The sequence below is a fragment of the Mycteria americana genome, chromosome 1, assembly GCF_035582795.1.
Source record: "Mycteria americana isolate JAX WOST 10 ecotype Jacksonville Zoo and Gardens chromosome 1, USCA_MyAme_1.0, whole genome shotgun sequence".
NCBI lineage: Eukaryota > Metazoa > Chordata > Aves > Ciconiiformes > Ciconiidae > Mycteria > Mycteria americana.
Genome location: NC_134365.1, coordinates 181,543,634 through 181,565,659, shown reverse-complemented (window position 1 = coordinate 181,565,659; position 22,026 = coordinate 181,543,634). Strand labels below are relative to the sequence as shown.

General features: G+C 35.3%; 1 protein-coding gene across 22 annotated transcripts in view; it reads left to right on the top strand.

Moving 5' to 3' along the window:
- The window catches only part of MYCBP2 (MYC binding protein 2), a 210,179-nt gene that overhangs the window by 168,498 nt on the left and 19,655 nt on the right, over positions 1–22,026 (top strand). For 18 of the 22 annotated variants that reach the window (XR_012773473.1, XM_075488504.1, XM_075488539.1 and 15 more), the window contains 15 exons: positions 607–2,250; positions 4,123–4,292; positions 5,104–5,348; positions 6,039–6,206; positions 7,640–7,797; positions 8,230–8,429; positions 9,666–9,815; positions 12,604–12,764; positions 13,367–13,523; positions 14,180–14,404; positions 15,223–15,288; positions 17,301–17,540; positions 17,678–17,776; positions 18,770–18,850; positions 20,108–20,374. Coding sequence is in view for 21 of the 22 variants with exons in the window: in XM_075488504.1 (XP_075344619.1) it covers positions 607–2,250; positions 4,123–4,292; positions 5,104–5,348; positions 6,039–6,206; positions 7,640–7,797; positions 8,230–8,429; positions 9,666–9,815; positions 12,604–12,764; positions 13,367–13,523; positions 14,180–14,404; positions 15,223–15,288; positions 17,301–17,540; positions 17,678–17,776; positions 18,770–18,850; positions 20,108–20,374 (4,031 nt within the window). In the remaining variant the exon portion in view is untranslated. The remainder of the gene's footprint in view (positions 1–606; positions 2,251–4,122; positions 4,293–5,103; positions 5,349–6,038; positions 6,207–7,639; positions 7,798–8,229; positions 8,430–9,665; positions 9,816–12,603; positions 12,765–13,366; positions 13,524–14,179; positions 14,405–15,222; positions 15,289–17,300; positions 17,541–17,677; positions 17,777–18,769; positions 18,851–20,107; positions 20,375–22,026) is intronic. The other 4 variants (XM_075488604.1, XM_075488447.1, XM_075488521.1 and 1 more) reach the window with 2 other exon arrangements.

Here is a 22,026-nt window from a genome sequence, read left to right as displayed (position 1 = left end):
GTGTTCTGGTAGCAGAACATTGATAGTTTGTGGTCTTAAAAAGGTGGATACCTCAGATTATCAATGTGAATCGTTTTAAGCATGTTTCTAAGCCTCTTACCCAATTTGCCTTATAGCTGTATTTACTTCCTACACTTCCTGACTTTTGAGCATTAAAGAAAATAAATCTGGTAGTACACTTGATCTTTCCACAAGTCTCTTGTTGCAGTCAGGCTGACACACATAGAGATAATAAATAAATAATCATTGGTTTCTGTTGCAACTGTGGTAAACTTAGTTAACTCCTGGCATTTTACCTAAGGATGTAAATTGTGCTTCCTTTACTAGTGTTTTGTGGAAATAGTGGACTGTGCCTTTTGATACCTGCATAGTAGTGTTTTCTCTGTAAATATTTCCTAACACTTGTTTGTACGTATCTTTGGCAGAAGAAATGTATTGAAAATATTCTAGTGGAAAAAAGTTCCCTTTATATTTCCTTTCATTTTGATGTGAACAGAAGCATGTGTTTGAATTTTATCTTGTGTTCAGATCTTTAATCCTTGTTTTGTATTATTAAAGGTATCACTGTCAAAACATAGTAATTTAATTATAAAATATACTAAACAGGTGACCGAATGAATTTCACAGGAGCTGCTAGACCAATCTCTCCAGCAGGAAAATCAGACATGTCATCAAAACACAGAGCTGACTGCAGATCACCCAAGCTTGATGTGCGAATGAATAGAGCTGCTGCTGACCAGAAGAAACCCAGGAATACAGAAGGCTTATCTGCCAGTGAGTCTCTTATGCTGAAATCAGATGCCGCAAAATTGCGGTCAGACTCTCACAGCAGGTCTTTGTCTCCAAATCATAACACTTTGCAAACACTAAAAACCGATGGAAGAACAACTACCGGTCTGAGAGCTGAATCTCCAGGGCCAGGTACCCGGTCATCTTCTCCAAAGACAAAGACACTTACAGCCGTTAGATCTGGTGCTAGTTCTCCACGATCCTCATCGCCCCATGACAAAACTCTACCTCAGAAAGCTTCATCCCCTGTAAAAACAAAGCTTGATCCTCCTCGAGAACGATCCAAATCAGATTCTTACACATTAGATCCAGACACCCTTCGCAAAAAGAAAGTACCACTAACCGAACCCTTAAGGGGGAGGTCCACTTCACCCAAACCAAAAATTATTCCAAAAGATGGAAAACCTGTTACAGAAACTGAAAATAGAGCTCCCTCCCCTCATGTCGTACAAGAAAATCTTCACAGTGAGGTTGTTGAAGTATGTACTTCAAGTACTTTAAAAACTAACAGCATTACAGATAGCACCTGTGAAGACAACACAGAATTCAGAAGTCTGGATGATGGTTCTAATAAAGTTCATTTCAGCATAGGAAAAGCACCACTGAAAGATGAGCAAGACATGAGAGCATCTCCAAAAGTGAGCCGTAAATGTGCTGGTAGGCACACAAGACCCAAAAAGGAAAAATCCAGCTTTCTTTTCAAAGGAGATGGCTCCAAGCCTGTAGAGCCTGCCAAGCAAGCAATGTCACCTTCCGTTGCAGAATGTGCTAGAGCTGTATTTGCTGCGTTTCTTTGGCATGAAGGAATAGTTCATGATGCTATGGCTTGTTCATCTTTTTTGAAGTTTAATCCAGAACTGTCCAAAGAGCATGCACCAATACGAAGCAGTCTTACTCAACAACCTGCAGAGGAAAAAGAAACCAAGTTAAAAAATAGACATTCATTGGAAATATCATCTGCTCTTAACATGTTCAACATCTCACCTCATGGACCAGATATATCTAAAATGGGTAGCATCAATAAAAACAAGGTCCTCTCAATGTTAAAAGAACCACCTCTGCATGAAAAGTGTGAGGATGGAAAAACTGAAACTACCTCTTTTGAAACATCCAGTCATCACACGATGAAATCCAAGTCTCCTCTTCCATTAACACTGCAGCACTTGGTAGCTTTTTGGGAAGATATTTCTCTAGCAACTATTAAAGCAGCTTCCCAGAACATGATTTTTCCAAGTCCTGGTTCTTGTGCAGTGTTAAAGAAGAAGGAAAGTGACAAAGATAACAAGAAAACCAAAAAAGAGAAAAAGAAAAAAGAGAAGGTTGAGACAAGGCCAAGAGGAAATCTTTTTGGCGAGATGGCTCAGCTTGCAGTGGGAGGACCTGAAAAAGACACCATCTGTGAGTTGTGTGGAGAATCCCATCCATATCCAGTGACTTACCACATGAGACAAGCTCATCCAGGTAAGATAACATATTTTTTAATTCCCATGTCCATCTGTAAAATATATTGCACGCACACATTTTGGTATTAGTTACTGTTAGACAAGACAGCCTGACGTATTTTCATAACATTTTAACACAGTTCACTATATAAGCTAAATTAAAACTTAGAAACAGTTACTTACAACTTGTGTAATTAATTTTAAGTAGTTACAGATCTGAGCTTTCAAAGATGCTGAAGAAAGTTGTTTGAAACAAGGCCAAAACAATGAGCTGACTTTACAGTAGCTCTTCAGAAACATGCCATTTGTTACACTTTAGGACTTGAAACTGTGCTGAGAAAATTGGGAATAAAATTAAAAATATGAGATTGGTCAATTCGAGTTTCTATGTTGCCAAAAGTTTTCTATTACTATTCTACAGTGAACAGTAGAAAACTTTTATTTATCTGCTGTGTCAGCACTGGGTATCACTGACTTAATTTTTTTGGTTTAAAATGTATCTTAAAAAAAAAAAAAATCCAGTTAGAGTCTCTAGACAACTTGTATTGTAAAATACAACCCGAGTCTGCTATTTTGTCTCGGTGTGGGTCCCTGAATTTTTTTCAGGAGTTTGTTTAATTTTAGGAAAATGAGGTAAATCAGTGCTAGCTAGGCATTATCTTAGCTAGTCAACTGAGTTGAAAAGATATTGTCCTGGTTTCAGCTGGGATAGAGTTAATTTTCTTCCTAGTAGCTGGTATAGTGCTGTGTTTTGGATGTAGTATGAGAATACTGTTGATAACACGCTGATGGTTTAGTTGTTGCTAAGCAGTGCTTACACTGGTCAAGGACTCTTCAGCTTCCCATGCTCTGCCAGGTGCACAAGAAGCTGGGAGGGGGCACAGCCAGGACAGCTGACCCCAACTGGCCAAAGGGCTATTCCATACCATATGGTGTCATGCTTAGTATAGAAACTGGGGGGAGTTGGCTGGGGGGCAGCGATTGCTGTTCGAGGACGGGCTGGGCGTCGATCGGTGGGTAGTGAGCAGTTGCATCACTTGTGGTTTTTTTTTTTTCCTTGGGTCTTGTCGTCCCCCCCCCGTTGGTTTCCTTTTCATTACTACTACTACTATTATTATTATTATTATTATTATTATTATTATTATTATTATTCCCCCCAATTATTAAACTGTTCTTATCTCAACCCACAGTTTTTCTTACTTTTGCTTTTCCGATTCTCTCCCCCATCCCACCAGGGGAAAGGGTGAGTGAGCAGCTGTGTGGTGCATAGTTGCTGACTGAAGCTAAGCCACAACAGACAATATAGCTAGTAATAAGTAGCCTTGTTAAAGATAAAATTATTTCTGTGTTTTCTAGTTCATAAACATAACTAATTATTTTGCTAGTTAGTGAAGTTCAGGCTGATGTTGTATGTGCTCTTTTTAGCACTGTATGCAAAGTTAAAGCAAAATTAAGGAGCCTTATTACTCAGCAATTATCAATGCCCTGAATCTTTCTGAGAAACAGTAATGAGCAAACTTCATTCCCTTTCAAGCTTTGTTAGACAGGGGGTAGGTTTTTAATGTTTGTTAAATTATAGGTGATGTTGGCTAACATATAATACTGAGTTTACCATCAGTTTGCTGTGTGAATAGGGAGCTGTTGATGCTTTGGACAAGTTCATAATAAAAACTTGAAACCTACAGTGCATTTGGATTCTTTGGATACTGCTGGGACACATGGACATCCACCTTGTTTTTTAATCAGTTCAGAGGAGGAAATTAGGCCAGGAAAACACAAGCATCTTCTTTCCCTCTCTCCATCCCTATTCTACAGTAATAAATAATATAATAATAATAATCCTTCTTTTGAAATAACTTTTCCTTTTTTTCAATCTTTTTCCCTGATGTAGGTTGTGGCCGTTATGCAGGCGGCCAGGGTTATAACAGCATTGGGCACTTTTGTGGAGGATGGGCTGGTAATTGTGGCGATGGTGGCATTGGAGGAAGCACTTGGTATTTGGTTTGTGATCGATGCAGAGAAAAATATCTCCGTGAAAAGCAAGCAGCAGCAAGAGAGAAGGTATTGCCATCTGTTTCCCATATGTTAGCTCTCTATCTGCTTAATAGTACTGTGTTCACAACTTAAAAATGAGGTAGGGCCAGTTTAAAAGATACGGAGTTTCAGAATTTTGGAAGGTTTTGGAATATCCACTTATGTCATTGATAGGTTTAAAATAATAAGATAGAAACTTTGCTGATTACTTCTGATCAAATTTCTTCCCTTCAGATGGTAGTGTTTTCAAATTTGTAAAGTAATTTTATTTTTTATCCCAATACAACTGCAGCATAGGATGTGGTACCTAATATTTTTAAAGTATGTGTCAGTTTATTTAACTTTGAATTCTGTTTTGTTTGTTTACTGAAATATGAATACTGTTTTGACTTTTATATGTTTACACTTTCTTTAATGATCTTAATCATCCAGATCATTGGGTACAGATGCCAAACACTGGGCAAGCTAGAGCAATTTTTAATGGGAACGGTACAAAAAGTGTTCTTATATTCATCTTCCGTGATCAATTTCAAATTCTTGCTTAAAGTATACAAATATGTTGAGGTTTTAAGATAAGCAGAACAATGCTAATTTAACTTTATTTTTTAAATGAAATTTATTGAAACCTTTTGCACACAAAATTAATCCTGAGGCAAACATTAAAACTTTCAGCTGTTTATTAAAAGTTTGCAAAGTTATGAAAATAACAGAAGTGCCATTTTGTAATAGAAAACATTTAATAACAGGAAGAATCAAGCAGCTTTGTTATAAGTTACATTGTCAGCTTTTCCTGTGATGAAGTATAATTTAAATACACCTTTTTTTTAAATTTCCCTAGATTAAACAATCTAGGAGAAAACCAATGCAAGTTAAGACTCCTCGTGCCTTGCCAACTATGGAAGCTCATCAAGTGATTAAAGCCAATGCACTGTATTTGCTGTCGCTGAGTAGTGCTGCTGAGCCCAGTATCCTCTGCTATCACCCTGCAAAAGCATTCCAATCTCAGCTTCCCAGTGTCAAAGAAGGAATTTCTGAAGACTTTCCCATTAAAATGCCATGTCTCTATCTACAGACTTTAGCAAGGTAATTAAAGGAAGTTTATGAATATTGATTTTAATACTTACCTATTTATAGCGTTGGATAAAAATGTGTATATAAACTAAACTAAAACTTGCATAGAAAAATACATATTTTCCTGATTCTTTATGATCTTTGTTCTTCTTTCTCTTCCGTTGCCATGATCTTGTTCAATTTCTTAGCTTGTATTTGCTCCCAGTGTCAGATACACCCTGAGTAGCTTTTTGATGCTAAATATTTTTTAACAACAGTTTAGTTTCTATCCAAAGAATTTAGAATTTCCTGAAGAGTTTAACTGAGTGTGTTAGTAGCAGACGTGTGCTACTCTTCTCTCTTCACAGTTAAAAACAGTAAGAAGGAAACCAGAAGACTTGTGCTTACTTGGTATTTCTAAGAGGATTTCACTGTAGTATCTCATGTTTATGATGGGTAGACAATTACGCTTAAAACACATAATGGAAATACATAATGAAAATACTAAAAGATAGCAAAGGGTGATCCCTACTCCGTTTTAGTTGAAAATGACATTATATTTTCCATTAACACTTGTAAGTCACAACCAGCTGAAATGTGTTAGGTGAAGAGTAAATGGATGGCGTTGGCTGGCTAAATGTATTGGCAAAGGACTTCTGTGTATGTGTGTGTTTCAGGAACTTGTAACCCTTAATCCTAATTTTAAAATCTAATTTGATCTAGGCATCATCATGAAAATTTTGTTGGGTACCAGGACGACAACCTCTTCCAGGATGAGATGAGGTACCTGCGCTCAACTTCAGTACCTGCACCGTACATCTCAGTTACTCCTGATGCAAGCCCTAATGTCTTTGAAGAGCCAGAGAGTAACATGAAATCTATGCCCCCAAGGTACTTCCTTGTAATTCTAGGTACTACATAAAAATGCTGAAGCATTAGCATAACACCAATTTAAGAAAAAAAAAAAAGGGGAAAACATTGCTGTAGTTAAGTGGCTAAAGTATCAGATCAGCCCAAGTCAATCTCTTATTTCCCCATAGAGACAAATACAATTTTTCCAGAATCTCCAGAACTGCAGAACTGAAGACGTGATCTAAAGAGCAATGGTCCAAGGACCATAGCTGTTGCAAACTCCTTGAAAATGTAGCAATTTTTTTTCCTCTGTATTGCTATTCTGTAACACAACTGACTGTAGTGCAGATTAACGGCCTTTTTGAAAGGAAGTAGCTGTTATCCTCCTTTCAGGATTTCATTCTGAAGGGAAGTTTGAACAAGAGGGGATTTTGTTACCTTACATTTTTCAAAGCAAATGTTGCTGCTTCTTTCTGTGGGAAGTTAAAATGTCACTGAAGAAATGACAACTTAATGCTATCTAGGACTGAGAGTGCTAGATGGTTTCTATCAGGTTAAGCTAGTTTCTTATCTCATTAAGTTTACTATGATCTAATTCAAGCAATTACAGAATTTTTTGTTTTGCCAGGGGAAAAAAGGCTCTTGCTGTTACTTAATAATAGTCTGGAATCAACTTAGATGCTCGGTGTTTTCAGATGTCAAACAGTGATTCCTCATATTATAATGAGGAAGTAATGAAGAGAAAACTTGCTTTTAATCTGTTTTTATTTCAATCTGTTATATTCTATACTGACTGCAAAAACAGTTTATTGGAATACTACAATCTACAATGTAGTCTTTTCAGAAATAGAACTTTTCTAACAAAACTCCTTAAGAGTGCATCGTATTGGTATATTCCTTTATTAAAACTGTGGACACCATGGTCTCCTGAGGCCTATAGGGACAGCATAAGCTGGGAGTTCTTCTGCAGACTGTAAGAAGTCCACTGAAGGTAAGGAGTAAAACATGTCAGAGGCGTAGCCGTAGCAATTGAAAATTGGCTTTAAGGCTAATGATGTTAGAAACTTTTACTTCACATAAAGTTCTAAATTTCAGTTGGCTTGCATATTAAAAATTCACTTCATAGATGTTTTCACGTGCATTCTCAGGGCAAATTTGGTCTGAAACTTCAATTCAGGCATGATCTGAATGTTTGTATTCTCTCTAAAAAATACCGAAATTCTTGGAACTTACCATGTACATCATTACATTTGTTTATAAAGCACTTGCATGCTTTTTCACCATGTGTAATTCTAACACGTGTTCCTTCTTTTCCAGCATTTAAACAGTTATTAGGTACATAAGACAAACTTTCATGCAGTAGTAGCATTGTCGTTATGAAATGCATGTGTCTTTGTTTAATATTTATATATAATTCAAGTATACTTTATATATTCATTAATGGGTCTATAACTTCACTGATTTTTTTGTAGTTTGGAAACAAGTCCAATAACAGATACAGATCTTGCAAAGCGTACAGTCTTTCAAAGATCATATTCAGTTGTTGCATCAGAATATGACAAACAGCACTCAATTTTGCCAGCACGTGTAAAGGCAATTCCTAGGAGACGAGTCAACAGTGGAGATGCAGGTAAGAGCACAGACATCAGAAGCAGTGAAAACATATTTGAGAATACGGCATTGGATTTACAGTTCTCCTTGGAAACTGTAGACAAATATACATTTTTATAAATACATGTAATGGCTTTTATTTCTGTTTATTAATAAGCATTAGCTGTTTGTTAATCTGCACGGGATTAGTTTAAGAACAGATCAGAAATTGCTGCGATTCTGAAATTTGCGGTGCATCTTTTGTGTTTGATTTAAAGGTTTAAGTGGTATTGTCTTTCTCAGTTGAAGCATCTTTTTTCCAAATTGCTTTTTTTAATGCATTTTTCTCATAGAAAAAATGAACCAAAATATAAATTCTAAGATTGCTCTATTGCTTTTTATTTTTACTGTGGCTATAAAATTAAAATGCAGAAAGAATCTAATGTATGCATATTTTTATGCTTTTGAATAGAAGTGGGGTCCTCTCTCCTGAGACATCCATCTCCTGAACTTTCTCGGTTAATCTCCGCCCACAGCTCTCTTTCCAAAGGAGAGAGAAATTTCCAGTGGCCAGTATTGGCATTTGTAATCCAGCATCATGATCTGGAAGGACTTGAAATAGCAATGAAACAAGCCTTACGGAAATCTGCTTGCCGAGTCTTTGCCATGGAGGTATTAATGTACTAATGGACCTTTTATGATTAAAATAAGACATTTGTAAATTCTGTCTCATAATTTTTTTAAAGAATTTTTATATAGATTAAAAAATCAAAAAAGAAATTATTTTGTGATGTGCAGTAAACCTATTCTAAAAGTTCACTTGTGTTATTAACTCTAAAAGTTATAAATACAAAAGTATTGCCTGTAAACCTTCTCCAATAGTTTATCTGTTGTGTAGAAAATCTCTGATAAAAGAATATTATTAAGGCTGCAAAAATCAATTATACAAATACTGTTTTCTCCTCATTTGCTCAGCATCTTCCTGTTCTTACTTGCCATTCCTTTTTCAAATCTTGGACTGAGTATTCTTTCTTTAGAATTGTTTTGGTCCTAGTAATATCTAGATATTTCACAGCTTCCTTCTGAGATGGGTGAATGCTACCCCTGTTATGTAGATAGTGAATGAGCAACCAAAAGATCCATTAAAGATCAGTTGCTTCAATAAAAGCTGCAAGTGGGATCCTCACTGAGGCAATTTTTTTAATATCAGCTAAGCTTTAGTAAAGTTTCTTCTGAACTTATATACAGCATAGGTATTTTTCAAGTATTTGTAACAAGTATTTGTGTGAAAATATAGGTGGATTTTCTCAGATAAAGTAAAAAACACACCTCTACCATTAATCACTACCCGTCAAATTTCCAAACATCAATGTGCAGAAGTATTGCAGCTTTTAGAAGACTATAAGAATGTTAGAATTTTTAAAAACCCTTTTCTCCCCACTATGTTGATTTTTTTTTTTTTTTTTTGGAAGTCGTTGAATTGTTGGATTAATTCAGTCAATGGCAGAGACCAAACAAGGAAACCAAATCTCAGCTTACAGAGTACTAAATTAAAAAGGACCTTTACTTTGTTAACTGATTTGAATAGGAAGGAGTCCTGCCACTTTATCCTGTAATAATCTCTGAAAATACCTACGAACTTTGCTTTTTCATCCTTAAAGTTTTTTTCAAAGAACTTATTTTTGTGTACGCTGTTTGTGAATTACTTTCCTGTGTCCTCTGTAATATAGTTGTCATTTTAAGAAACTGTTTTAGCTACAGAGCAATGTGTCTTACTTGAAGACCTCTGCATTATAATTTGCCTGTCCAAAAGCATCAGTGCACCTCCTTACATAAATGGTTTAAGAAATGGTTTTAGTCCAGGTTTGCTTAACCAATAGGTAACTCCTTGTGTGTATTTTACTTTAGGCTTTCAACTGGCTTCTTTGTAATGTCATTCAAACAACTTCTCTTCATGATATTTTGTGGCATTTTGTGGCTTCCCTGACTCCTGCACCTGTAGAGCCTGAAGAAGAGGAGGATGAAGAAAATAAATCAAATAAAGAAAATGCAGAACAAGTAAGTGAGGTTCAGCATTCCTTTCGTAAATACAGTATCACTGTTGAATTTGTAGTCAATTTAGAAATATTTTTATTATGTGGTTTAAAAAAAAAAACCACACACACACAAAAACCCAAACCTTAATCCTCTCTCTGTGAAACAGAACTGTAATTATGGAATGAAAATTCTTAGTCTTAAATTGTAGTTGAACTCTTTTGATAGTCATAGATTAACTTTTCTTCTAAAATTACCAAATTTTATGTGATGGTGAATTACAGTCTTTTAATGCATTATTTTGGTGAGTACTCATGGGAAAGAAGAAAAAAAAAAAAAGCACAAGCACATTGCTAATCCAGTAACAAAAAAATTTAGTTTGGTTTTTATTCTTCCTTTGCTTCCCCAAAAAGAAGAGAGAAAAGAACAAAGCTTCTCTGAAAAATATTTTCTGTTGGTCCACTGTGTCTTTCAGTGCTTTAAGAAAAGTCTATAGTTAAGTCTGAAAATCTACAGTTGATTTAAGTAATTATATATATATATATGAAAATAATTACATATATAAGTGATTATGTATATACTAGATATAGTTAATTTAGTGATTTAAGAAAAATCTATAGTTAGTTCTGAAAATGTACTATGTAAAATATATAGTCTAGCATATCACTCTTCCAAAAGGTGTCTTCATACAACCTCTTTCGGATTTAGCTCTGACTGAAAACCTTATCATGTCCACAATGAATAGCTCAAGAAATCATGCTAGTCCTGCTAGTAAACCAGGGTAATTTTTATCACTTCAAATCTAATCTAGCTTTGAAATGAGAAGTTCTGAAATTAGTCTTTTCAGCATTGCAGCCCTAGTACATTGCTACAGTTGTTTACAAAGCAACTGTAGTCTTGTCCTAAATTTTATGTGGGATATCAGCTTTTCCATGCTACTGTATCAACATGCATATTTATAATTCTACTTACTTATTTTCAAGTGTGCCAAATTCTTGCATGTCTACATTAAAGCTGATTTGCGGTAGCTCTGCGTATTATATTCTGAATATTGTTTCTGTGCTTGGCTCCAATAATTTCAACTGCTCCATCAAAACCACTGCTAGAGTGAGGGAAATGTGTTCCCACTGGTCCTTATGCCGGTCAACCTCCAAAACAAGAAACTTTACTATATAAAAGAATAAACAAATATTGTCTTAGCTGTAGTTTGGATAATTACTGACTGGAAGATAAAGATTAGAAAGGATGTCAAAATATGCCACTTCTGCTCTGGTGGGAATGCTGCTTCTCTTTTTATATAACAAAGAAGGGACTTAAAAAAATTCCCCTTGGTCACTTGGCTAGGATGAATAATTTTATGGCATACAAGACACTGGCAACAGTTTTCAGCTAATTGTTAAATATCATTCAGGTGATGTATATTCAAACCACAACATCTTCCTTCAGTAGTCTGATCATATGATAAAAATACCCATTTAAATATACGTACACAACGTAATAAATCCAAGGCAGTTTGGTGCTTTTCCACAACTGGGATTCATTTCCTTATGTGAAATATTTTTACATATTATATTAATATATTGGGAGAGGGTGAGAAATCCCAGTAATGAATTCTGTAAAAATGGGGGACGGGGATCTAGAACCATATATGGTTGAATGCATAAGGTGTAGCTTCAAGGGCAGTGTGCTTGCTAAAGCAAAACAGAATGCAAGAATTACTAAACTGCAGAGGAGACAGGGGGAGCAGGATGCTATCTGTGTAGATAGGATCCTTGGGGGGAAGGGGAATACCTCGGCTTTGAACTTTTTCTGAATAATTGATTATATTTGGCGTAGAGTTCAATCTCGTGCTTCCTACTTCATATGCTGAGTACACTTTACCACATTACATCCTCCAGGAAAATACAGAGAAATGTCTGGTTTGATGATTCTTGTCTAGGTAAGCAGGTGCCTAAAATTCATTTCAAATAAGACTGCAGCATTTCTAGGCATTCAAGCAGTCGAGATCCATGGGAAGTCTACTTCCAAGAATACACATAGACAATTTAATGGGTTTAAAATAATAATTTTGAATCTGGCTTTGGATGTCAGTATGTTGGGGGCATGCAGTTGGGTTCCATGGTTCAAGCAGGATCAGATTTTCTTTTAAAAACAAAGCAGTTTAGAAGGCAAAGGAAACAGTTTGTATCCTTCATAGATCAATCTTTCACTGCCTTCTGAAATAGGATATCACAATCAGTACCACCTCCTCTTTCTCCGCTACTCTTCCCCATAACACATCTCGCTGGCCCTAACCCTCTTTGGTCCTCTGCCTTCGTACCCACCGCACAGTGGAACTTGGCTCCCAAAGCACAGCTGTTCTGATACTGACACACCTTAATCATTATTTTCACAGCTCTAATGAAATAAAGCAGCTGATAGCCTTAGCTAATTAGCAAGTTTGCTGTGATTGGTTTTTGCTGCTCAAAGAAGTTATTAACAGCTGGAATATCTTAATTTTTCTAGAGGTATTTTTTGGGGGGAGGGGTGTGGTTTTTGTTGGTTTGTTGTTGTTGTTAAGTTATTGCAACTTAATGTTTCACATTTTTAAATCATGAGAAATATCTGGTAGTATACTTTCTGAATTCTTTGTTTGGTGTTGACGTATAACTTGTTATTGTAAAAATTCTCTGACAGGAACTGCTTTGAAGTTCACATTCATTATACGATTGTTGCAGTTACTCTTAAATAAAATATAAACGATTTTATTTCTATTTATTTAACCTTTTGTCTGCAAGCCTGTTAACAACATACAAATTGCTTCATATCTTAGGAGAAAGACACAAGAGTATGTGAACATCCTCTGTCAGATATAGTGATTGCTGGTGAAGCGGCTCACCCATTACCCCACACTTTTCATCGCCTCCTCCAGACAATCTCTGACCTTATGATGTCTCTTCCCAGTGGTAGTGCATTACAACAAATGGCCTTAAGGTAAGCACAAATTAAGAAAATTCTTAGAAGGCTGGAAATGTTGTAACATTATAGATTAAAAGATGTTGCAATGTTGATAGGAAGTTTGAAACAACTTCATGTGACTGTGTGAAAAGGAGCATGTGTATCCTTATGCATAGGAAAGATATATGTAAAAGATGTGTGTGTGTGTTTATACATATAAATACTAGTATGAAAGACTTTGTAGAGAAAAAAGTAGTTGCTCTTAAATTCTGTACTGTATCCACTGTGAAAAAATACATATTATTGAATAATACGGTAGTATCTGTGTGTATGCGCATGGTAGTGTAATGGCTTTTGCTTAGAAATCTGTCATCTGAATAGTATCCTTAAACTGTTTGAATTTTTTCCTGTGTATCTGTCTCAAAGATACAAATTGAATAATAGTGATTCTATTCACTACTAAAATTCCTGCCTTCCTCAAAAAGATGCGTAGAAGCACTTAGGATCCTGCAAAAATTTGAAGTTAAAGGTTTACAGAAAACATTTGGAGAAGCAAAAATGTTATTAATAGCTTTGCTGATAGGTTATGCGTTTTAAAGAATCTTCAAAATTTCAGAATCCACTAAATGTGTTTTCAGGTGCTGGAGTCTCAAATTCAAACAATCTGATCACCAGTTCCTGCACCAGAGCAATGTTTTTCATCATATCAACAATATTTTGTCTAAATCTGATGATGGAGATAGTGAAGAGAGTTTTAGTATCAGTGTTCAGTCTGGTTTTGAAGTCATGAATCAGGCAAGTATTACACCTCTCTCTCAAAAGCAGAGGTCAATTGTGAATAGCCTCTACTTCCTATAATCATTCTGTTTGAATTAAAACATCTTTTATCACAATGTCATACTTCCTTGAAGATATCTCAGTTTGGGATCTTGTTGCTGATATTCAGATTCTCATATTTAGCTTTAGAGGTTCAAATATTGTTCCTCAGCCTGTATATCACGCAAACCTAAATTTTGGAGCAGTGCTTGTACGCGCTTGTTTGCAAGTAAAGTGTTTGGGGATCTCTTACAGTTCATTTAGTTAATTCATTTGATTCATTGAGTTCGTTCATTTTTTAAATCCTGCGTCCTTGCAGTTTTTACTTGCTTATGTCTTTTTTTTGTTCTGTTATTCTGAAGAGCACAAATTAGTACTCCTAATGAATATTTTTAAAGTGTTTTCTTCCATTTTTTCATACATTTAGGCATTTACTAATGTATTATGCTGTTAGCTATTAATATTTCCTCTGGTTTAAAGGGCTGAATAATTTGAACCAATAAATGACGAATTTCTTTAATTCAGAGAGCATATTCCTCAGAACAGATATGTCTGTATGATTTTAAAAATTATAAATAATGCCTGTATTTGGGCTTGGTTTCAGATATTTTAAATGATCTCATTTGTTTTCACAGGAACTGTGTATAGTGGTTTGTCTAAAAGACCTAACCAGCATTGTTGACATTAAAACATCAAGCCGACCTGCCATGATTGGTAGCTTAACAGATGGATCTACAGAAACATTCTGGGAGTCAGGAGATGAAGATAAAAATAAAACTAAAAACATCACAATTAACTGTGTAAAAGGAATCAACGCACGTTATGTGTGTGTTCATGTAGACAATTCCAGAGATCTTGGGGTAAGAGGAAAATGAAATTAAATGTCTCTCATTGAAGGTGCATAGTCAAAGTTGTATATATTCATCAATCAAGAACCACTTTTTCTTTGTCCAGTTCAGTTTGTAATTCTAATTCAGAAGCTCACATTTCAAAATAAAGTTTCTAATTCCTGTGGTTTTGAAAGCAGTACCTAATATGATCAGGCCAATTCAACTGAATCTGGAGTTTGTGTGAACCTGAGGCTGGGAGACTTAATTCTCAGTGGCCTGTTCAAATAAAGAGTTTTCATAAAATCCAAACTATTTTCTAGACTTCTGACTACCACAAAGTACAACTGCCCACTGTGTCTCACCTCAAAATTTCTACCTTTTCACTTCAGTTCATCTTATGCAGGGTAATAATACTTTGTAAAACATGGAAATGTTAAATATAGGGAAATTCTAACATGGTTAATTTAAGTAACTTGATCTACAATAATAATAATGCTGATAGGCCATAACTGAGTATCTCAGAACTGTATTGCCTTGCCAGAAAGAGACAACCTTTTCTGAGGTTGTAGTAAGAGACAAACTTACTACATTCATGTGTATTGATCTGTACAGTAATGTTACAAATATATCTTCATTTCAACTACAGGTTTTCATACGAGGAGCAAGTTTGTTTATTTTTTGAGAGCTGTGCTTTGGAATTCTTTGTCCTTGGTTTTGATCACTTTTAAAATTTATTTTCATAATGAAACAACTTGTCTCTCTCTTATGTACGTACTCTCTTAATATGGAAGAAATAGTCACAATGGTCCTCAGTTGAAGTATTTTGTTCTTATTTTGCTTTGTTGCAGAACAAAGTAACTTCAATGACCTTTCTAACTGGCAAGGCAGTAGAAGATCTCTGCAGAATAAAGCAGGTAAACATTTTAACAGTTGACATTAAAAAATTGCTGTGATTTTTTGGCTGCATATAGCAGAGGTCCAATAAACTGTTTGGTTTCTTTTAGGGGTACTTATATCAGAATATACCTGAAATAATTGCATTAAGTAGTATTACATCTTGTTAGATATTCTGATGCCTGGCTTCTTAGTGTTGCACTGTCATTGCCTTTTATCTGCTTCATGGGATCATTTTTTCACTAGAGAAACGCAGTTTAAGAGTGAGGAGAAGTAGAACACTCTGAGAAGGAGAAGAATTATTTATCCTCAACCCGAGTTTTTCTAGTTACATGGTCTAATACATGTTTATAGCACACATTTTACCCTGCCATTTTAGTTCTCAACTTCAGGTAGCTGAAGACTTCTGTTCAGAGACTCAAGTTCAGAATGGTAGTCAATCTTTGTACTTCTGTTGCTAAGCCAAATGATAGATGCATGGTTTTTACACAGAGAACAATGTTTTGTATTTTGACACTGATGTGACCCATCAAAGTTATTTAAGGTTTCAAGCAGGCAGTTACCATTTTGGCTCAAAACTTTATTATTTGGATTATTGACAGTCAGTGGTAAAATTCTTCAAGAAGCAGCATTGTCTCACTACAGAGGAATGGTTTGCTTTTCTCTACCTCTTATCCTCAGAGAGCATTTAAGGCAAAGATAAATCTCCAAAAGATGTTACAAATCTGAAGAAATTAAACTTCGGTACAGTGGGCTCTTACTAAACAGTGAAGTGTGAGTGTGTATATATACGTAGACAGATACAAAGTTTGTGGGCGTATTGTCCGTGAGCCTATATATCTAGATAGAAAATATAGATTCCCCCTCCCTCCTTGGAGAATTATTTTTTTGTGAGAAGACTGACTTGGTATGTCTACCTATCCAGCTAAATAAGAGAAGGCCACGGCAGAGCTCAGGTGCTGGACTTGTGATCATTCATACAGCTTAGCTGTTAGCTCACTCCCTAGCTTTGTTTCTGCCTGCTCAAACACAGTGCCCAGGCATTTTTCCAGGGTTGGTTTACTCCCAGAAGACAGGCAAGACTTGATTCAGCTTTGCTCCCTCCTTGCTCAACAATCTTTTGACACTTCTCCAACAGGTTTTTTATCTTCAAGCACGCCAACATACCATACCCTAACTCATGCATACCCTCTGTCTCTTGATATTTAAAAAAAAAAAAAAAAAAGTCAGTCTTGTCTGCTGCAGCACAGGTCAATGCAGACACTGAGAATTAGTGTAGAAATGGGAAAGAACAAATATTAGCTTGGTTATAAATGAGTCTTTGGGCCCTATGGATGCAAGAAAGGGCTCATTTGGCTCAGGGCCAAGTGTAATTTAGGCCCCCTCGGCTCTGAGCAGTGGTGTGAGGCACTGCACTCTACTGGTTTTTATATTCCAGTAGTGACATCACAGTTGAAATCGTATAACGTTAATTACATTCTTTTTTTTAAACCATATTTATTTTAAAATTAATTTGATATAGTTCATCTGTCTGTCTTACAATTATTAAGTCCTGCATCTCTTGATAAGGATATCAGACATAGACTTTCACAAAGTTAAGATTTCTTTTGCAGGGGTTTATGTGAATAGGGATGGAATAACTTAAGTACTGATAATAGTGTGCTATATTTTCAGATAAATTCTGGTGGCTTTTTTTTTTTAATTAAAAGTTAATATTAGTTCAAAGTGGTTTTCTGAATATGTGAACTATTGCTTAGAGGATAAAAGGGAGAGATAGCCCACTATTTTTAATAGGCTTTAAAGACAATAAATGGGTATATGTAATTTCATTTAAGTTTGAGAAATTTTTTTTATCTGAAATCATGAAGTTGAGTAATTTTATAATTAAGCATGTTAGTCTCACTCTTCAGAATGAAAATTTCATATCAAATACTGTATTAGTTCCAGTGATATATGATGGGTTTGTTTTAGAGGTAGGTGACTTTTTGTTTGATGTAATGTCGGTTCCCATCTTTATATTCCTGTTTAATAGGTAGACTTGGATTCAAGACATATTGGCTGGGTAACAAGCGAACTTCCTGGGGGTGATAATCACATCATCAAAATTGAATTGAAGGGTCCAGAGAACACACTAAGAGTTCGACAAGTGAAAATTCTTGGATGGAAAGACGGTGAAAGCATTAAAATAGCAGGCCAGATTTCTGCAAGTGTAGCTCAACAAAGAAACTGTGAATCTGAGACACTGCGAGTATTCCGACTTATTACATCCCAGGTGGGAATTAATGATGTGTTATACGGTGAAAGTTACTATAAATCATAGACTTTCAGTGCTTTATGTTTTAATGTAAAATGTCACATCTGCACAAGTTTGTCTTTGAGATAAGCTAATTGTCACTGTCTTTCTTCCAGGTATTTGGAAAACTCATCTCCGGAGATGCTGAGCCAACCCCAGAACAAGAAGAAAAAGCACTGTTGTCTTCCCCAGAAGGAGAAGAAAAAGTACACAATGTATTTATTTGTATTCTATCAATACTTTGCTGAAAAAATGATCCAGGATGATTTTCAGTATTTGTCCTATGTCTTATGCTACCTAATTTTCAGATCAAAACAGAAGTAAAATGTAACAATTGCTTATTTTTTAAAAATTATCATTGATTTTTTTATTAGTAAATTATAATTGGAGCATATGTGTTTAATGGAAACATCATAGCAATGGTGGCTCAAATTATGCCTACAATTACAGAAGTACTTAACACCTGCAGTAATGGTCAACCTTAAAGTCCTTCTTGCCTATTATCTTGTGCCTTAAGAGGGGCTCTGTTGATGTTTAGAGAAAAAGTATTAAGAAACCGCACTAGTATCCTTTTACCTAGTATATTCTCCTGTCTTCCAGCAAGGATTAGTTTAAGAAGTGTTCCTGAAAAGGTCATTGTATCTGGACTGTCATGTTTAATAGCCAAAACTGGACTGTCCTCAATGAAAGTAATTTCGTTTTTCAGATGACACATGGTTTTGCTTTACCCAGTACCTTGTGGCAATAAGTTCCATGACTGAATTATTCGTTTTGTAAAAGTGTACTTTTCTCATGCCTGCTGTGTGGTAACTTAATTGTGTGTTCCCTGTTTGTTTTATTGTGAAATATATAAACTGAAAAGTATATTCCGTGCACTGCTTTACAAAGACTTAATCAGTGATTGTGTTAAGCTACGTGAAGAGGCTGAATCTTGGATAATTATACTTCACTTGTTTTGCTTATTGATTATTCTATTTCATTTCATGCTCAAATTTCCTCTTATAGAGAGAAAGAAAGTAAATACATCTAAGAGGTATTTATTAACCATAGTTAAATTGATCTTGCTTATATATCTTATTTCTCTGTAACAAAAAGCTACACATTTTTAGAACAAAGTTTGTTGATATTCCATGTTAATTGCTACAGTAATTAAGAAACTCTTGAATCCTGAAACTCTTGATCTAATATTAAATATGCTTTTTATGAAGGCAACATCAGATGCAGACCTGAAGGAGCACATGGTAGGGATCATATTCAGCCGGAGCAAACTTACAAATTTGCAGAAGCAGGTTTGTTCATTCTGAAATGCTTTGAGGATTAAATGTTTGTGTGTTGTAATAAATGTGCTCATTTTCAGTGAATATAGTACCTTTTACTTGACACTTTCACTTCTTCTGGTGTTCTTCATAATCAAATTTTGGTTTACATTTTAAATAGTACGTGTGTGCATTTTATATGAAAAATCTGCTGAGATTGACACTGACAAAATCCATTTTAATAGGATAAAAAACTATGCTGTTAGACTCAATTTTAAAAGAAAAGTTTTATAATTGAGTTGTAAATGGTACTTATGTTTGCTGATAATAGCATAACAGTAGACCCTCTCAAATTTCTAGGAGAGGTTCAGAGATAGTTTAGATTCTTAGTTTTGCACATATTTTCTCCCCATGTCTGTCATCAAAAAGTATTTAGGCTTGATAAAATTTAATCTTAAGAATCTATGCACTGATTACCTTTTTAAATTATTCCTTCCTGCAATCAGTGAAAGTTTGGGTTTGTGGTTTTCTTACTTATCTTTGTTTTTCTTAACATAAAGCAGTAGTTAGAGTATGTTTTTTTCTTTTGAATACTTAATTTTTTTAAATATACCAACTAAAGCATCTTTTATATTCTCTTTATTACACCTATCACAAGACAAACATTGCTGTAAAGATTTTTCAAACTAATACAAGAGGTATTAGTTTCATTTTGAAGTTTGTTAGATTAGTGGGTCATGCAGAATCTACTTTTTTGTCACCCATCTTAGCAAACTTTAAAATCTCTTCAATATGCTTTTTGACACGCTATTGGTAAAATGCAAACATGGTTTCTAAAATTTTTTAAGCTTCCTGAATAGTAAACTAAACAAGAGACTAAGTCTTTCAATAAGTCCTTTTCTTTTGTGGGTGTTGCGTAAATGTGTTTCTTTGGGTTTTTTTGCGTGTAGCTTTTTTAACCTGAATTCTATGTAAAAAGCAATTTAAAAGGCAGGAACTACAATAAAAAAAGATTTATTTCAATAAAATTTTCCAGAATGAAGATGAGCAAATTCAGTATTAAATCTAAATCTTAATTCTAAAGAATTTTATCTAATCTTTACTCTAAATTTAAATGTAAATTTTATTCTTCATTTGAATTTATGTTGAAAAGTAAGTTAAGCACAGGCCAAATTTCACAGGCTTTCCATTTTAGTCATAGTTGTGAAGGTACATAAAACACAATCTCTTTCGCCTTCTAAAAGTTTTTAAGGATTACTGTTGCTGTGTATTTGGATTCTGTTTGGATAGGTGTGTGCTCATATAGTCCAGGCCATACGAATGGAAGCAACCCGTGTGCGTGAAGAATGGGAGCATGCCATCTCTAGCAAAGAGAACGCCAACTCGCAGCCTAACGATGAAGATGCTTCTTCTGACGCTTATTGCTTTGAGCTGCTGTCAATGGTTCTGGCATTGAGCGGTTCCAATGTAGGCCGGCAGTATCTGGCTCAGCAGCTGACTCTGCTCCAGGATCTCTTCTCATTATTACACACTGCTTCTCCCAGGGTGCAGAGACAGGTGAGTGCTTATTGTTCCTTGTCTATCTTGGTATTCCTAGAAAAAAGTCTTTAGAATCCTATAATCGTATGCGTGATAGTATAATATGTATTTGGACTTACTTTTTTCTGAAATGTAATTTTGTGTTTTCACTTCAAAAATGTTTTCCCAGTCATACTCGGATCATCCCTCTGTTCCACATAGGCAATAATTGTAAAAAAAGCAACTTATTTTATTATTGCTATTATGAGGAGAGGTCAAATAGAAATTTATGAACATTTGAAAACAAATTACAGAATCTCTTTTTGGAATTTAAGTGTCAGTTGTGGGCAGGGGTGTCCAGTTTTTGAATGGGGCTAAAATTAGAAAGTTTGATGCGTTTGATATAGAAATACATATCTACTCCAGCACCACCACAATTTGACTGTATAAAACTACTTGGAGGAAGTACAAACAGCGTTGAAGGCAATGAAGGCTACAGTTATGAAATTAAAATAAACTCACATTTGAGTAAGTTTTTAATGCTTTGCCTCCAAGAGGTAGAACTGAGGTGTAGGAACCCAAAATGGCTTGCTTAACACTTACGTCATCATGAACCTAAATCAGCAAACTGTTCTGAAATGCCTTTGAGTAATACCACTGTTCACCTTTCTTGTCCTTATTCTGAAGGATTTTGGATAGGGCAGGATAAATTGCTTTCTCAAACCATACATCAAAGGGACATACGGTTTGCTTGGCAGGGGTTGTTGCTGAAATAAAATAGGATGCACAAGAGCAATTAGTCATTTTGTGTGACCTAATAGGGATCTTTTACATAAGCACACAGCGTTTGTTTTGGAGTGATGTTGCGAAGGATTCCTTAGTGAATCTGAACTTCACAGTATTCCATGAGTCTTGCTTCGCAGTAACCCAGTTGTTCATGTTTTCAACAGATTCATCTGTGTCCTGTTAACGTACGTTCAGTTTGTAAGGTATTTCCTTTCTGTCACAGTGACTAAGAATTCTCTTTTTTAAGAGGAAAGTTCAGATTCTGAAGTTGGCACTGCCTTGTGACTGGCAATACTTAAATTTAGACCAGTGTTATGTATTACATTCCAAAAAAGAGACTTCTTAAAGTTCATGTATTACATTTGTCTACTTTTTATAAAGGACAACGTCGTCCAGAATTATTACATAGAATTGCAAGAACCAGAGGTGCTCCTTTTAAATACCAGAGGTGTTAATTTCCCATTTCTTAAATGTATGAAGCTTAAAATCTAGTTTATTTATTTATTACAAATAAGAATTCTGTATAAAAAGCAGTTTAAGTTTTCAGGTGTGGAAGAAAGCTAGTGAAGTGGCTGCTTATTTTTCAGTAAGATCTCATGCTGCTTCATTGTTGGGAAGGGGTCTGAGAGCACTGCACAGTTACCCCCATTTGTGTGTGCTGCATATGCTCCAAATGTTGGTAAATATTTGCATGATTTGAGGAGGCCATCGTTAATTCTTGCCCTTTTAATATCGTGTTTGACCTCGAGGCACAGTGACAGCTAGAATTATGGGATAACTAATGACTGTCTTGCCTAAAACATCATAACGGATGAAGCAGAGGCTTCACTGGTTGAGATTAGACCTTGAAAGAGTAGAGCATGGTTGAAATGTCTGTTAAATGGACAGGACCTAAAAAGCCAGTG